This window comes from Phocoena phocoena, chromosome 3 (assembly GCF_963924675.1).
Source record: "Phocoena phocoena chromosome 3, mPhoPho1.1, whole genome shotgun sequence".
In the NCBI taxonomy this organism is placed as follows: Eukaryota; Metazoa; Chordata; class Mammalia; order Artiodactyla; family Phocoenidae; genus Phocoena; species Phocoena phocoena.
Window position 1 is genome coordinate 40,689,288 of NC_089221.1, and position 19,304 is coordinate 40,708,591.

General features: G+C 36.8%; 1 protein-coding gene across 1 annotated transcript in view; it reads left to right on the forward strand.

The window, feature by feature from the left end:
- Window positions 1–7,654, forward strand: part of ITGA1 (integrin subunit alpha 1) — a 105,896-nt gene extending 98,242 nt beyond the window's left edge. The window contains exons 28-29 of the mRNA XM_065873644.1: window positions 1,789–1,905; window positions 7,610–7,654. Coding sequence (XP_065729716.1) covers window positions 1,789–1,905; window positions 7,610–7,654 — 162 coding nt within the window. The remainder of the gene's footprint in view (window positions 1–1,788; window positions 1,906–7,609) is intronic.
- Window positions 7,655–19,304: the final 11,650 nt, after the last annotated feature.

Genomic DNA, 19,304 nt, shown 5'->3' on the forward strand with positions numbered 1-19,304 from the left:
TCTTTACACAAAGTGTCTTTATACTGTATAGGAATACATGTAAAATTTTAAAAGATTTCTTCATTTAGTCATTGGGAAATTTGAAACAAAAATGAAGTACTATTCCCCAATACAAATTCACGCTGGAGTCCTGGGTAAAAATAAAATAGTGTGCGTTTTTTTCTCATCCTGTTATAAAGTAAAGCCAGAATACCTGTTATAGATGTGAGCACTTCAGCATAATTTCCCCTTTTATCATGAGAGTTTAAATATTTCACGTGGATATCATGAGTCATAAAATTCTATTTGGAAGCTACCTAACCCTGATGTTTTAATGTTTTTATTTCAAATTAGTACCTATTTTAAATAATTCCAGTGGCCTCTGATAAATAGTTACCTTTAAAGAATATATACATAGAATATCTGGATATAATGTTTACTTACTTTATAAAGAGCACTTAACCCAATAAATGAAAAGTTATTCCACATGTAGAGAAGCTAAAATTTCGCCAGTAAGCATCAAAAAATATGAGTATATATTATACTGGAAAAGAGTATATTTGATTCCTAAATATGCACTGTTAAAATATTATAGTTAGCTTTATTTCCCCTAAATGTTAGTTTAAAAATTCCGCATGGAGCTCTTTATTTTACATTTTATCCTAAAGACAAATTATACTTAAATTGTTAAAATCACTAAAAATGATCATTTTGTAGTTCTATGATCTTGGGGAAGTCACTGATCCCATCCAGATTTCCCTTTCTGTACCTCTAAGTTCAAGGAAATGTTTTAGATGTGTTTAAAGTCTATCTTCAAAGGTCTGATTCTCTGTACATCTATACTCCTGCCAGCTCTGTCTTCCAGATGCATGAGTAGTGACCTACCCGGAGCCATTTGAGGGGTTTGGATCAATATCCACTGTATGAAAATATCTCCCCTGTCAGTTTCTTTTTTTTTAACCCCTACTCTTCCCCTCTAGGTTAAGGAATTGAGATGTTCCCCATTAAACGGAGAGGCAGAACATTGAGCTATTATTGGTCATTGATAGCTACCCTGACTTAGTTTTTTTTCTCAGAAACCTAAGGGATGGGATGCAGGGCAGACAAGTTTCATTGAGGTTTGGGTGCCACACTGAGAGAGCTTGAGTAGCTGGAACTCTAAAAGCTGTCTCCTTCAAGATTTACTTCAGTTAAGACCTAATTTACAGATGCTAAGAGTATGTCAACTGGAATAGACAGTGTGGTATAATTAAAAAACACACTGGGACGATGTATGCCTGAATCCATTTATCTGTACATTAGAGATTTGTGCATCTTACTCTATGAAAATTATACCTCAATTTGTAAACAAAAAATAAAGCACATTAGAATTAGAATTAAAGTTACAGTTAGAATTAGAAGACCTACTCAGGTTTATGTGTCAATAACCTGTGACAACGTTCCAGCCCCAACTTATGCTATTGTGATGATGCACTGAAGGCTACTTTAAAACATATAATACTGTTGGTTCTCCCTGAGTTAAATTCACCTCTACCATTGAGAATTCTGATTCATAGATAGTTTACTCTTCATGTATAAATTTCTGAAGGATAAAATTATAAAATTGTTTTGGTAATAATGAATATGACATGGTTAGAGATTTAGAATAGATGAAGGGCATTTTAAAGTATGAACTCATTGTTTTCTCTGTATGTAGTAATGAGATTAAGTACACTGTTTGGTAGAAAATTATAGCCTGAAAGAACTCAGTGTACTGGGAGTTCTAATAGAAGTTTATCAATGTTAACAATCTTGTTTAATAATTTTCAGCTTGCTATTCAAATATCCAAAGATGGGCTACCAGGCAGAGTGCCGTTATGGGTTATCCTGTTGAGTGCTTTTGCTGGATTATTGCTATTAATGCTGCTCATATTAGCACTGTGGAAGGTAAGAACCAAAGTTCCTTTGACTTTTCTACTTCAATTGTCAACAGCATATTGGTGAAACAAATTGTGATTTATCCATGCTGTGAAATATAGTATCACACAGCAATTGAAATGATAACCAAGAAAAAATTAAAAAGAAAAATGCATATCTCATACATTGTGCACAACTTGATCCCATTTTTGTACAAGAAAAAAACTAGACATATCCAAAAGTTATGGAAGATCTCTCTAGAGGTTAGGATTATAGGGGATCTTCATTTGTCTATAACACTGGAAATTTTAAATTAAGTATGCATTACTTTTATAAACAGAGAAGAATGAAAACTCTCTTTTATAGAAAAAGGAAGAATGAATTCCTATGTCAATTTAAGAATATATAGCAACAGAATTATGGTTAAGATAAGCCTTATCCAAGAAGATGTGGCACATATACACAATGGAATATTACTCAGCCTTAAAAAGAAATGAAATTGAGTTATTTGTAATGAGATGGATAGACCTAGAGTCTGTCATACAGAGTGAAGTAAGTCAGAAAGAAAAAGAGAAATACCGTATGCTAACACATATATATGGAATTTAAGGGAAAAAAATGTCATGAAGAACCTAGGGATAAGACAGGAATAGAGGCGCAGACCTACTGGAGAACGGACTTGAGGATATGGGGAGGGGGAAGGGTGAGTTTTGACAGGGCAAGAGAGAGTCATGGACATATACACACTAATAAACGTAGTAAGGTAGATAGCTAGGGGGAAGCAGCCACAAGGCACAGGGATATTAGCTCGGGGCTTTGGAACAGCCTGGAGGGGTGGGATGGGGAGACTGGGAGGGAGGGAGACGCAAGAGGGAAGACACATGGGAGCATATGTATATGTATAGCTGATTCACTTTGTTATAAAGCAGAAACTAACACACCATTGTAAAGCAATTATACTCCAATAAAGATGTTAAAAAAAAAAAGATAAGCCTTATCCTAATCACATATCTCTGTGTATCTTAAAAAGTATATGCTTCTTTACAATATAAAAATACCACATTTTATGCAATAGTTGCATGCCTGAGTGAGAAATGAAAGATTTATTCAATTAGTCGATGAAATGGAAATCTTATAGTTGCATAGACTCCTGTTTCAAATCCTCCTGTAAAACTGAGTAATCATCTATTTTCTGTCGGGTCAATCTCTATATTTACATAGACATTTTGCTTAAACTGAGATATGCAAAATTTTTCAAACACTTAATTGTATCTTTTCCAAATTAAGCAGAACTGAAATGATAGCTTTTAGGATAAATTTAATAGAGCATAAAATCTCATAAAAAGTTGAATTTAATATTTTTCTAGTTAAATATCAAATTGGCATTTATTCTACCATATATCACCCTAGATTTTACTTATCGTCTTGTTTAAAAGCTAAGCTATGTTAAAACTACAGATTGCGGTTACATATTCATTTTTCTGATACCTGAGCAACAGAATTATCTTTCAATCAAATAGTTTAAATAACAAATTTCTCTCCCACCAAATTACCAACTGTTCCTACCCATTCTGACTAACATTAGTTATAATGACTTAACTTCCTCTTTGGGGGGGTTACTCTCAGAGAAGATGAACAAAGCCATGTATATCAGGAGGATTTAGTTCAGTAAATAGAATCCATTGCTTTTCTCCAGCAAAGTCTCCAGGACAGAATTCTCCACCATCTCAAACCTCCAGCTCTTCCTCCTACTTTACAGGGTATCCGTGCTCTGTCTGTAATACCTGGCTTTGCCACACTGTGGTACCCAAGGCCCGGCTTAGTGGTGTCAAGGTTGTGCTTGAAATGCAGAATGTGGTTTCTTTGTTCATATGCACCTGTAATAGAAGATTTTACTGTTGGTTTCTTTCAGTATGGTCTTCTAAGCACAGCACTTGCTCGTATAGTTTTAGGACACCGCTGCCAAGAGAAGAGGAAAGCCAGAGCTGACTATTTGGATAGTCTCTCTAGTTGTATACCTCTTTTTAAAACTAACAAATAAGTTTCAGCCCCCTGTTTTTTGGTCATCAGTCTGAAAAAGCATAAGTATAAAAACAAACACATTCTTCCATCCAGGAGATGTTTTGGTTTTTTTTGTTTGTTTGTTTGTTTGTTTTTGGCGGTACATGGGCCTCTCACTGTTGTGGCCTCTCCCGTTGCGGAGCACAGGCTCCGGACACGCAGGCTCAGCGGCCATGGCTCACGGGCCCAGCTGCTCCGCAGCATGTGGGATCTTCCCGGACCGGGGCACGAACCCGTGTCCCCTGCATCGGCAGGTGGACTCTCAACCACTGCGCCACCCGGGAAGCCCCAGGATATGTTTTGATGACACATTCTGATTGCTTCTTAGATCTTCTTTTTAAGCCCAAAGAAAGACCATTTAACAGCCTTTGGCCTGTCCTGACCAGTAGGTATAGTTAGTTCAGCAGCCACATCAGTGGGAGCTCCAGCAATGAGAACGGTGATTCCACAGTAGAAGGGAGGGGAACTAGCACTTACTGAGTGTTTACTATATACCAGGAACTGTTTTAAGCTTTTCCGCTTAGATACTAACCTCAACACTATGAGAAAGACACTGTTATGCACCTCATTTTGTAAGCGGGGAAGCTGAATAAATAGAAAAGTTAAATATGTTTCCCAAGGCCACATGGTTTGTCAGTTTCAAAGTAAAGATCTGAATCTGGGCATTTCACTTTTGTGTCAACACTATTAGCCCCCCCCCCCCCCCCATTCTATGTTCTCTCTTGCTTCTATTCACTCTGTTTTCCTTACAACCTCTTCAACTAAGTATTTTAACTACATTTTACCCTTGGGGACACTGAAGCAAACAGAGAGTAACTCTCCCAAGAGTTACCAGCTAGTAAGGGACTGGGTTCAAGCAATGCTCTATCTGCAAAGCCCACCCCTTATCCAATACGTCCCACCACTGCAGGCTATGAGGCAAGGCTCTTCACTCTGGAGCTCCAGGAATTGGGTTTTGTTTAAGAGGGTCATAAACTCTCTGAAATGTATAAAAATATTTGGTACTGTAGTGAGAACCTCCGGTTGGATTCAGACTTTCAGCAGCTCCATTATACTGAAAAGATTAATTGGCCCTCCTGCTGCTCCAACCTCCCTGAAGAATTTGGTCTGTGGTAGGCTCAGAAGAGCTACTCTCATCCCCAGGCATTTTTTTTTTTTTTTTGCGTTATGCAGGCCTCTCACTGTTGTGGCCTCTCCCGTTGCGGAGCACAGGCTCCGGACGCACAGGCTCAGTGGCCATGGCTCACGGGCCCAGCCGCTCCATGGCATGTGGGATCTTCCTGGACCGGGGTACGAACCCATGTCCCCTGCATCGGCAGGCGGACTCTCAACCACTGCGCCACCAGGGAAGCCCCCCAGGCATCTTTTTAGACTAACTAGATATGGAGCAGAAACCTCAGGACTATCCTTTCTTCCTTCTTCTTCCAAATCCCACCAGTCTGGAAGTTCATCAAAATTCTCAGTCTGAGACTTTGTGCAGGGAACAGGCTAAAGGTTCCTCCTAGAGCTGGAATTCCATTTCAAAAGGCACAGTCTTTATAGCTTTACCTTCATAACATGCATAGCAGTGATTAAAGCTTGACACAATCTTAGTAGGTGCTTAATATACTTGATGTTGAAGGGAGAAGGCTTGTAGAGGACACAGGTTTAAATAGGTTGGGAAACATGTCCTGAAATATGGTGCCACACACTAAGGGAGATGCCCAGTCAAGTTAATATAGCCAATAGGATAGAATGAGACTCGGTCCACAGAGGATCCCCGAGAAATCAGATCGTTCCTCTCTTTACTTGATCTCATACTGATGTCTGATCCACCCTTGATGATTTATTTACTAATCCCAAAGCTTTGTTCCTCATGCAATATGCATATCCTTAGGGAGTGTGGATGGGGAATAGCACTGCCACCTATTAGTCTTTTATATGTTAATATAAATGTTTCATTCAACATTTATTCTATATTAAAGTCATTGAGCGTGTATTTCTGCCAAGGACTGTTTAATCAGACCTTTGCCACAGGGTTTTGAACTAGGGGGACACAAATAAGATCACTAAGTAAATACAAAAAGAAAAAGAAGGAAAGAGAAAGCTACCAAGAAAGTCTGGGTGCTCAAAACAAACTTAACTTGTTGCAAATGTTGGCTAGTATTGGCCCTGTTCAGTTTGAAGCTATAAACTGTATTTTCCTAATCTCCACTCTAATCACCCAACTTCCACTGAAAACCCAATGTTAATAGAATCAGTTGGGTGGAAAAGTTTAGATAACAGAAGTTAAGCTTTAAAATAAAGCATTTAACATGTGAAAGGAAAGGAAGGTTGAAAAGAAGCAAAAAGACTTGAGGAAGAAGAAGAAAAGGTCAGGAACTGGGCGAGGCAGGAAAGAGAAAAGTCATGATTCACCACTTGCTTTTGTAAAAGGCTTGTCTGATTTATTTTCAGAACATGCAGGTACAAGTTAAAGGGCTTAATGGTTTGTGAATCCAGAACTTTTATAGTTGGCTCAAAGGAAAAGGCCTGATACATGCAGGAGAACTGGCATTCTAAGGAAGACACATTTATTGTTTCTTCATGTTCATTTGTTCTGTTGTCATCTTTTCTGTGACATCTACCACCAACTAGATTCTGGCATGGAGAAAGACATAAAGCCCTGAGTAAAATTTCTCTAATTTAAAACTGCATATGTTTGACCATTTATGCCCTCAAAGCCCTCAATTGTTCAATATAATTATTTTTTAATATATAATTCCCTTGCATAATTTACCCTAACTTCATGATTAAAATGACATGAAAGTACCACACTTTCAAAGAATTAACTCACTGTCTTTGCTTGAACTATTATAATCCACTCTCAAATTAAAAAACAAACAAACACAGATTTAAAAAGAGAATACTTCTCTAGGACCCTTTTTTAAATTTCTTTTTTTTAAATATCCATTTTAGATTAGAATATTGCAAAGGTACCTTCTAGCTCCTATCCTTATTTTTATTAAACTCTTTAATTGGAAATAATAAAGCACTTGTAATTTTTATGATGCCCCATATCACAAAGCATAATGAAAAGGGACCCACATTCACCACTACATGAAATATTTCATATGTTCAGTGACTTCATTTTCATATCCAAATGATACAGGGTGTTTTCAAGAGACTCTTTATGTCAAGCCTATATAGACAGATGTGCTACCACATTTAAAGTTAATCCAGACAACTCAGAAATCCTCCCCAATCCCTTAGCCATAGTGTACCTACGAGATTCACCATCAGCAATAATTACCTCAATTTATGACCATCAGTTACTTGATGGAAATTTCTCTGCAACATCCCTGAAAAAGAAAGGTGATGGCAAAGTAGAGACAGTGCCAGCTAACTGCAGTTTGTATGTCTCCCAAAATATTTTTCCAAAACCCTTTAAGTTAGTTTGCTACATATACTAGTTTTTACTAGGAGACATGATATATTTAATACAAAAAAGTTAAAAATGAAATAGCAATTTGATAAATGACATGTCTTGACATTCAGTATTACTTAATAGATCAATGAAAAAAATACCTCTTGATTATATTATTTGTATGCCCACAATTGCTAACATTTTACTAAACTAAATTTTATCTGAGATTAGTATTTATTACCTAAATTCAAATAACTAATTGTATTATGTTTGGTATTTTCTCAACAGATTGGATTCTTCAAAAGACCACTAAAGAAGAAAATGGAGAAATGAAATATTTTAGAAGAAATAATTATTCAATGATCTATCCTCAGGTTTGCCTCAAATATGTGACAAGAAATTTATAAATACAATTAAAGACATAGTCACATAACTCTACGTAATCCATCAGGGATTAATCACTTAGAAAATGACAGATCAAGCAAGATCCAAAAACAATACATTAAAGCTTTATTTTATAAAATGTTGAAAAATATTTTTAAATAATTACTCATTTTTGTTGAGTATTTAATCAAATTTACAAAGTGTTTTGAAGATGAAAAATAACCTGTACAAATATGTTTATATATTAAATCACCATTCCAAGTATTTAAGGAATACATAAAAAGATTTTTATGATCATTGAAACATTTACTTTCAAAATAATATAAATTAAGCTTTTTCCATTGATTCCTGATGGATATCCACATTCAGCATGATGGTCAATATTTGTAAATGTCAAGAAAGGAATTTTACCTGAAAAAGATCACTTCCCCCCATTTAAATGAGAAGAATTTCCCAGGTAGAGTCTATATACAATATGGACTGAAAATAGAATTAAATCACAGAGAATATATTCAGCATCTTTGTGTTGGGTTCTGTACTGGGAAAGTTTTCTTTCCAAAGTGTTTGAAAAATAGTACAATTGAGCTGAAATTCTATCTAGGATAGAAAATCAAGATAGACTTGTTTAAAAGCAAGTGCACTGAATGGATTAATTTAAGCTTTTACAGAACACGCCTAGTTTTAGTATTGAACTCTAAAACTCAAAACTCTTTTATACTGAAAAAGCACAGCAGTTTTATGTGGCATAACAGTGATTTGTCATGAAAAGTCACGTTGTGTGTGGGAGATGCTAAAATGGTTTCTGAATGGAACTGACAATGTAGATGGATGCCGCAGAAATGCTGGTCATCTTTTGAACGTGAGGGGGTCCCAGGATGTAACCCAAAGTAGCAATTGTCTCAACTCCTTGGTACATGGTTCATTCAAACCCTCAAGCTGTGAGAGTATGTTTATTTTTAATATTTTAAAAGATATTTAATTTTCCAAACGCGGTTCTTCTTTTTATGAAAAAGCAGTATTCCATTTCAGTATTGTATTTTACCAACAAGCCACTGCTTTTTGAGTGTGGCATATGAATGTTTAAATGGATCTCCGGAAATGTATTTTAAAGAATTTCAAGTTTGAAACCTCGCACCAACAGAAAGACATCACACCTTTGTATGAGCTTCTTTGTTCTTGAAGTAATCACCGTGGTGCATCGGACTCTACTGTAGCATAAGCTCCTAGGTTGTTCCATTTCTTAGGGAAAAAACAATGAATGAATGTACATGTGAACTACGGCTGTAAAATTTTCTGATACTTCTGCAACTCTATCTCTCCACCCGATTGACCATCACAAGATCAGAACCTGTACTTATCTGGAAAGTCCTGGGCTCTACTTTTCTCAAAAAGCAGCAAATCAATGGAGAAATTAAATGCCATACATTTAATTTTTAAAAACTAATTTCCAGGGAATTATCTGTGGACTCAGAGGCAGCCTACCTCATGGCTCTCTACATCTACATCTGAGATCCTGATGGTCAAAGACATGCACCTGGGGAGTGTTGAGGTCCTCAGTAGCTAGAAGAAAAGCTAAGTTTTTCCAGAGATTTGGTATCCTCTTCCTGGCCTGTGATTGCTCAGAAGTGTCCAGTTTTAGAATTTTCTTCATTCCTGCTATCTATCTCCAGGTTCCAAAATCATTCTTTCCACCTGTTCTTTCTTTGCCCAACAAAACTCAGGTCTCTCATACTCAGTCACCATGGGGCACAACTCCGGTGCACAACCTGATCAGCAGCTCTGATCCAAGCTCAGCACATTCTTAGAAATAAATCTAATAGATAAAATTTTTAAAAATTCACACTTGTCCTCTGACTCCTAGGCAAAGTATTTACTGAACCAGGAGTATGCACATTTCAACTAAACATGTTGTTAACGTAAAGGGGAAAAATAGAAAAGATGGCATTTTTAACATTTTAGAAAAGAGAGTAAGAGCTGTTTGGCCAAATCAAATAGCTACTTATAAACTCAGCACAGTTTTTAACATAATTCATTCCTGTTTTTTAAGTAGAATATTAAATGAGCCAGATATCCTATTTCCTTAATATGGTGATTTGTTGAGGTTTATGTATGTATGTGTCTGTGCATCTGTGCATGTGTGTGTATAAACACACATGCACACACACACGCATGCGTGCATGGACACAAATTGGAGAAAAAATACCTCAACACCAAATAACAGAGTTTACAAGAAATAAACACACAAAAGCTACACCACAAGAAAAGTTTGATTCATCCACTTTGCATATAGTTTTCACTTTCATTAATATTTAACTGTAGCATACATTTATGCAACTATCTAAAAATCATAAATGTATAATTATTATTTTGACTAAATTAATAAGTCAACAGATGTCCCAAATTAGCTTTGTACAGATATCCTAAAACAGAGACAATGATTAAGAAATATACTAACCTCTATTATTTTATTTTAAAACATTTAATAAGAAAAGTGATATTTAAGACAATTTATGAGCTTATTCATTAAATTAAATTGCAAAATAGTTTCTTTTTTTAACTTTGGTATTTTTTTTAATTAATTATTTCCTCCACTGTGGACTGAACTATGCATGAAGTCCCTTTCCATACCAAGCCTACAATGGTATATTGGTAAATTATTGAACAACTGGCTCTCCAGGAGGAAAAAAAATCCCTGATTTGTGTCATTTACCAGTTTTCATGGTCTAAATAGTTTTGTCACGGCCATTTTCAAACTACCAACATAGCCCTAACCAGCTTGCAGAATTCCTGAAAATGTATTTGTCAGTTCTCAAGAACCAGTATGAGCTAACTTCAGTGCACCATTGAGATAGATTAGATGACAATGATAGATAGAAGATAGATAGATGACAAATGATAGATAGATAGATGACAGATGATAGATAGATAGATATAGATGATAGATGGATTGATAAATATGAATGATAGATAGATAAATAGGTGTAGATGATAAACAGAAATGTAACATGAATACATATATATATATACACACACACAAACATGCACAATACAATCATATTTCAAATTATTCTTAAAACGTTGATCTCAAACCCAGCAAAGTGCTACATAGTTTCCCATTCTTCAATTTCAATTTCTAAAATTAGAGTCTTCCTTTAATGTTAATAAAATGATACGAACTTGCAGGAAAAGGAGTTGAAAGCAATATATATATATATATATATATATATATATATATATATATATATATATATATATATATATATAAAGGGTGACACTGAAAATCAGAACTACACAACCACAAAGTCGCTGTTTCACTTTCTCTCAGAATCCAGAGCCCTGCAGCCATACTGTGAAAGGTCATCCTTTGTAAATATTTGTAATTTCTATGACCCAGTTTGAACTTCAGTGATCCAATTTGTTCAATTATTTTCTCCGAGCACTAGATTCATGGGCAATTTAATCTCTGAATATTTTTTATGTCATAACTGTGCTTGAAATGAGGCTGTGGGAGGACATATTTTACAAAATTTGATGTTTACTCAACCACAGTAATTTATAATTTTACCTCTTATAAAACCAATATCTAGGCTCAATTAGAAAACAAATATCTGCACCAAAGCAAAAGGTGGTTGCGCAGTGCTTGAGTAAACCTGGGTGGAAGGAGAAGCTGAGAGAAGGGCTGGCATGTTCTCTCCAGGCGGTCCCCCGAAGGGCCGCGGCTTGCACTGTGTGAAGGCTACCCGCCAGCGTCTACGCACTGCGCTCTCCTACAGGATATCTTCTCTGTCAAACATGTTGTAATCTGCTCCGTGTGAATTAACTGTCTTGCTTTGCACAACAGTGAGAAAACTAAGAAAGACCCGGGCTCGGAGCATGGTCCGTGTGCCCAGTATAGTCACAGTATCGTTCAAATAAAGAGGCTTCTGGCAAATCAGCCTTTTAAAAATAGTATCCTATGTATCCTTCATTGATTTTCAACACTTCTCAAGTCTCCCTCCATTAGATTAGTCTTCTCACCCAAGGGAGATTTTCAAGAAGACTACTACAGAAAAATCTTTTTAAAATGTGTGCTCTGTTTGCTACGAATACCAGCTTCTGTGATTTGATCATTTACACAGGATGTCAGTCCTCCGTTCTGTGGCAATCTAAAGGGTTGGTATGGTAAATGTAATAGGGACAGAATGAAAGGCTTGAAGAGATGAAACAGCTTGAAGAAATTTACAGACTGTTACTGGGACACTGTCAGCAGCTAGCTACTCCAGTGGGGAGCTGGCAGGATTTAGCCCTTTGGTGGGTCTCCATCAGCACACCCCCAATCCCCGTCCTCACCCATGGAAATTATAATCTAAAACATAATGGGCTTCCTTGGTGGCGCAGTGGTTGGGAGTCCGCCTGCCGATGCAGGGGACACGGGTTCGTGCCCCGGTCCGGGAAGATCCCACATGCCGCGGAGCAGCTGGGCCCGTGAGCCGCGGCCGCTGAGCCTGTGCGTCTGGAGCCTGTGCTCCGCAACGGGAGAGGCCACAACAGTGAGAGGCCCACGTGCCGCAAAAAAAAAAAAAAAAAAAAGAAAGAAAGAAAAGAAGAGCTTTAAAATCCTGGAAATGATGCTACTTTCTAACTAAGATTTCCAATTTAATTGTAAACAGCAGGCATTTTAATGCAAACACAACTTCCAGGTGAATCCACTAGACAGCCCTTCCAATCAGACTGCTGTCTCTAAATACCTCCTGCCCAGAAATTCTGACACCGCCACTGGAAGTGAACTTTGCAGTGCATCACTGAAGGCTAAAGGCTGCCGTTTCAATGGGAGCACTGTTGTGCAACATCTTAAGTAGAAGGATAAAAAGAGAGTTAAAATCTAGCATTGTAATCTGGTGAACGAGTATTTTTGATCCTCATATTAAAATGTAACCTTGAATTTGGCAATTCCAAGTAACAGCCTTTAACCATCAACCTTGAGGAAAAGTAAAGGAGCTTGTGCCGGCTCTTCAGCCCCAGGTGCATTGTCCCCTACAATATGTGGTGCCCAGGAGGTCCAGTTCCTAACTGATGAGAATGGATCCTCTGCTGCTGTAAATGGCCTAAGCTCCCAAATCCACTACATCCCAGGATCAGCCCTCCCACATCAGACACACACATAAGCACGTGCTGAAATTTTACCATACTGAAAAATATACAAGGATAAGTTCTCACTTCTAATGTTGGACTCCTTGCTTTGAGATCAGCCTTTTTTTTTTTTCCTTTTAAAATATATTAAAGGCTTTCTCCCATAGCTAATGAGTTCAGAACTTTACACAAGACTTCCTTGCATTTTCCTCCCATTACAGGCTAGAGAATTTCAATACCATGAAGACTGGACAGTAGGACCCAGGGCCCATTTGCAGGATCTCTCTGCTTTCTGCCTTCCAGTTGGCTGTTTCTCTTCTCAACTGTACAGTGGGGATGTTTGGTCTTAATTTGGGTCTTCTTGGCAAGGCCATTCTAAGCCTGGTACTCCTTGCAGGGCCTTGAGATCTAGATATTCTTTACTGGTGAATTGAGGCTTGGAAATCCTTTAATTATCTGACACACCATGGAAATCACGGCAATATACTAGGCAGATACCAGTGACACTCATAACTGTGATTATGTTTGATCTTACCATATTTGAAGTCACATCTTGATGAAAAACGACTAAGTCTGGAATTTCAGGAGCTTTCCTGCAAGAGACTGAGACTCAGTGTTTAACCTTTTATTTCAGTTTGATCTATGCATAGAGATTGGGGACAAAATTTAAAAGAAATGTTCCAAATGACAGAATGAAAGGCAGGATTCAGCAATCTCCTGCTGACAGTCCCTGTCCCCAGTCCTGTTTTTCAAGAAGCGGAAAGAGGATTGGATGGGGAAAAGTGAGTATCATAATTGTTTCTTTCTGCTACATATTGCCAAGCAGAAGGAAGTCACCACACGGCACACTAATTGTGGCTTTCTGCGAGATCTTAGCATCATAGGTCCAATGACAGGTGACGGTCTTCCTGCCATGCCCCCGAGGCATCTTGCATTTTGAGAGACAGAAAAAAAAATGTGGGGAGAGGGAGGGGATGAAGCTATTCATGTTTTATGTACACACCATTACTCCTCAAAAATACTGTAAGCTTCCTTAGCCTACATCATACCTGGCTACAATACTAACACATGTACTTCACACAAGTAAACTGTTGATTAAATAAGAGTAAAAGTATATTCTTACCTGTCTATTAACTAGGGCTAATATCCTGAAGTTTAACGTGCTTTGGCTCAAGTAAAAGCTATCATTTGAAGTAACAACAGCTCAGATCTTCTTCATTCCAGAAGCATTTCACACAGTGCATCCCGATACTTAGTGTTTAATTGAGAGACACCACTGCCTTTATTCAGGTTACGAGAGCCACCCTGTGCGTTCCTTATCAGGAGGACCAGCCTGAAGGGAGATTGGGGTACTGTGTGTTACTACTATTAGGTTGTAAAATTGTTAAGAGACAGTATAAAAAATTGTGTCCATTTTATTAAAAAGTAAAACACTGCATATAATAACTACTGCCCTGAAGCATGTATCATACTCACTCCAATAAACTTTTCTGCATGGTCTAACATAAAGTATATTCATTGCTTTTTATTATTATTATTATTATTTACCTCAGAATAAACTCATTAAAATGAATAGCTTAAGGGTGTGTGCATTTCTACAAGACTTTTATTGGACCAACTCATTAGAAGAAAATATTTTGATTGCATTCAAGAACAAAGAAGCACGAAATTTGTTGATTCTAATAATCTATTAAGTGCCTAATTTCAACCCATTTGAAAAAAGAAATGGGTCATCAGATTACAATGATTTAAGTTGATATAATTAGAAATAGCTGAAAGAGTAAAAGAGTGTTTTGAATGTCCTATGTATGGTGCATCCTGTATACTGATTTGAGGTCAGAGGTTTGGTATTTTTGTATAATTCTGTCTTATCTTATGCATCAGCTGTGTATTTTACGTCAAGGTAAATGAGCATCCTGTTTTATATGTTAAATTTAAAAAGATGACTTTTTAAAAGAAGAATGTGACTGCTGTGATTTTAAATACATAAATTTTATCCAAGATTAATATTTCTTCCAATGCACCAACTTTTTTTTTTTTTTAGCTCCTCGGTAGGCTTTCACTTTGATGCTCTAAAGGGGAAAAACAGAAAGCAAATTAAGTCTGTCTGTGGTGTTTCCTGTACACAATATAGCAATGTGATTAGTCTTTTGCAAACTTGAGACAAAAACCACAGAATCCATTATTACTACATATCTTCTTCTAATGAGATGTTTTATTAATAAATTGTCTGCTATACAATAATAGATTGGACCACATAGTATAGAACAAAAAAATACTAAGAAGTAAAAAAAAAAAAGGTATTTTCTCTATTCAGCTTATAGTTTAAAGAAGTAAAGTTATTTCATATATAAGGGCTAGAAGAAAATGCAGGAAGAAGTTTGAGTAGTAATAACACGTTCATCTTGGTTTTTTAAATATTTATTTATTCTATTATTTTGGGCTGCATCGGGTCTTAGTTGAGGCGTGTGGGCTTCACTTTAGTTGTGGCGTGGGCTCCAGAGTGTGTGGGCTCTGTAGTCGTGGCACACAGACTCTAGTTGTGGCATGTGGGCTCGGTAGTTGCAGCACGCGGGCTTAGTTGCCCCGCAGCATGTGGGATCTTAGTTCCCCGACCAGGGATCGAACCTGCATCTCCTGCATTGGAAGGCAGATTCTTAACCGCTGGACCACCAGGGAAGTCCCAACATGTTCATGTTGTAAAAGGTTTTATCCTCCAACTATGCAGTATGGTGAGTGAGGGAGGTATTTTTATGGAAGACAAAGACTGAGTTTTGAAGAGGTTATTTGTAAGGTCCTGTACTAAATGTGTGTCAGTACATGGCCCCAGTGTGCTGTCTTTTCTCTCTTACTGTGAGGTAAGTAATTCTCCCATTTCACCATTTGCCCAGGAGGAAAATGCAGTGCAGGTACTAGAAAGAATCTGGATATATTCTCTGTAAAATAAATGACATATATAGAAATTTATTACTTATAAGTCTGGAGCATAGACACAATATTTGATTTTCTTTCCCTTCGTGATGTCTGATTATAAAATTAACGTGATAATCATAAGCAGATTTCAGTAACAATGTTCACCGAATACAAGTGAACATTAAAAGGGACGGAGGTGATTTCTGTTTTCTTCTTTAGAATAGCTATATTATTTGAATTGTTTTTAAATAAATATCAATTTTTAGGTCAGAAAAAAATTATTTAGGGCTAAAGGGAATATATTCACATTGTAAAAAGTTTGGAATTCAGAAAAATGATTGTAAAACAGTCATTACACAGCACCAGAAATTACTAACATTAAGTTGTCTTGTTTCTGAGCAAACATGTTTATTTTTTCCATATTTCTATTTTGACATACTTGAAATCGCAGAGAATATGGTTCCCTGTACTTTAAAAAATTTTAACATTACATTTCTTAACTCTTCTTTCACATTAAAAGGGTGATAGCCATCAACGTCTTTCCCTTATTCTGGAGTTGACAACAGGGAGGAAAATTACTCCCACATTCTCTCAAGTTGACAACCATTATACACATATACACATGACATACTAGAATTCTCCATAGTCCAAGTGTCAAATAATTACTTCTTTAACTACTTCTTCAAGCAGCAGTGGGACAGGGTAGAGAACAAGGAGTAGATAGGGAAAGATGGGAAAGGTAATCTCACTAAGAATAATAGCAAATGTGACCCCATTTATCATGCAAAACCAGCTGGGTTATTTTTTAAACAAGCCTAGAAAAAGAAAGAATTTTTGCCAAAAACAAGGCCTGGCATCAGTATCATACAAGCTTAACAGAAAGAAGTCAGTGAAGGGGAAACAGGAACAAATGAGCTAGGAGACAGATAGAAAACAAATAGTAATATGGCAAACATAACTCTGAACATATCAATAATTACATTAAAGGTAAATGGTCTGAACACTCAAATCAAAAGTCAGAGATTGTCAGACTGATAAAAGAATAAGGTCCATCTACATGTCCTCTAAAAGAGAAAGATTCAAAGGCACAAATAAATTGAAAGGAAAATTATGGGGAAAAGATATACCATGCAAACAGTAACCATAAAAAAGCTGGGGGTAGCTATCTTAATATCAAGCAAAATGAACTTTAAGATGAGTGCAATTCCAGACTTGGGAAGATTCTATCCTTATGAGGGAGAAGGAGACCCCTGGAATTCCTCTAAATATATAGAAATCCTAGATTTATACTTGAGTTGACTTAGTTGTCTTGCAGGTTTTCAAGAACTCATTGGTGCCTGAAATTAAACTTCTGTGTGGATTAGAGCCGAATCATGGAGTCATCTCACTCTGAGACTTGCGTCTTAAAAGTGTATAGCATCTCTGACCTGCACAGAGTTTAGTTACAATGGTCCAATTCCTTCCTGATTTCAGAAATAATAGGGCAAGCACCCAGGCTGCCAGCCACTTCACAGATGAATGCTGTTTGGTCATGTGCCAGAGTTCTAGTTAGTACTCGACTGGCAAGTACTGGCTTGAATTAATAAAAGCAGCATTGAAACATCTGCAGGTTTGGTCTTTAGCTGCCATTTCACCCAGATATTTTTGTTGTTGTTGTTGTTGTTGTATCTTTCAACTGAGTATGTGTGGCATGAATTCATTTAGATATCAGAATCTCAAATGGCATTCCAAAGGCAAGCATGGAAATGCCCAACCTGGAAAATAAAGAATAGCCTCCAGAATTGACCATTAATTAGTGGAGCTGGAAATTAGTGGAGCTGGAAATTAGCCATGCCAAAGAATCTAACCGTCCTTGATGAAAGGCCCAGGGCTTTTTAGTTTTACATGCTGAGTCTCTCATTTGCTATTTCCTTCCTTTACTCTCAGACTTTTCTATTCTATTTGCACCCAAGTACCATCTGTTGTTCCTTTTCACACACTTTTCAAACCTTTCTTTCACTCCTGCCCACTCTGCATACCTCACCATTATAAGGTGGGTAATTGTGCAAAGATTCCAATTAGTGCATTGTTTGACAGCACCTCAGTTTTCTACCATCTAAGATGGACCACATCATCATGAATGAAGACTGTATATTTAAATGGAGTCATTTGTATTCTGCAAGAGGTTTACAGCTGGGACATGCGAGCGATCAGGTAGTTTTATTTTGTTTTGTTTCCTAATAATTTTTTTATGGAAGTATTGTTGATTTACAATATTAGTTTCAAGTGTAGAGCATAGTGATTCAGTATTTTTACAGATTATACTTCATTATAGGTTATTACAAGGTAATGGCTATAATTCCCTGTGATATACAATATACCCTTGTTGCTTATCTATTTTATACTTAGTAGTTTGTATCTCTAAATCCCATACCCTTAATTTGCCCCTCCTCTCCCTATTAGTAACCAGTAGTTTGTTTTCTATATCTGTGAGTCTGTTTCTGTTTTACGTATACATTCATTTGTATTATCTTTTAGATTTCACATATCAATTATACAGTATTTGTCTTTCTCTGTCTGACTTATTCCACTAACCATAATATTCTTGACATCTATCCACTTTGCTGCAAATGGCAGAATTTCTTCTTTTTCTTTTCTTGATGTGATATATATCACATCTTCATTATCCATGCTTCTGTTGATGGGCATTTGGGTTGGCTATTGTAAATAGTGCTGCTATGAACATTGAGGTCCATGTATCTTTTCAAATTAGTGTTTTCATTTTTCCCAGCTGTATACCCAGGAGTGGAATTGCAGGATGTGAAGCAGGTAGTTTTGCATGAAGCTGGTGAGGCTTGGTGAAGTTTCCCATTTTACTCAGAGGAAAGGGGGAAAAGGGAGGACACTGATATTTATTGCCTATATCTCACATGCCAGGCATTGGGCTAAGGAATTTGTCAACATTATGCTTTTTAATTCTATCAATAATACTAAGTGGAGATTGACAGCAAAGGGCCGTGAGAGAAATTCTTTAGCGCAAAGGAAGAGTTCCCCGTTGTGTTTGTGGTGATAGTTACATGACTATATAAATTTGTCCTAACTCTTCAAATTGCACACTTAAAATTAGTACATTTTATTGTAATGACAGTATATCACAACAAAGGTAAGAAAAATAAGAAGAAAAGATTTTTAAATGGAAATTATAAATATCTAGACTGATGGAAAGTCAGCAACTCAAATGATGGTGAAGCTGGATGACAGAAGTAGATAGCGTTCTCAGGAACAACAACAACAAAAATACTGAAAAGGAAAAGACCCACTATGCATATAATATTTAGAGAGATGGAAAGGTAGAGATGAAAGTAGAAGCAATAGTCAATGAAATAACAGAAGGAAATTTCCCTGAACTGAAAAAAATTTAGAATTTTCAGATGAAAGAGGCTCACCAAGTTCCAGTCAAGATTGTTTTAAAGAGGCACAACCTTAAATATGATCTGGAGAGAAAATCTTGTAAGGTTCTCAAGAGATGAAGACATTAGGTACAAATAGCCCAGCTCTTTCTGGAATTCCCCAAAAGGCTGTCTCATGCTGAAGAATA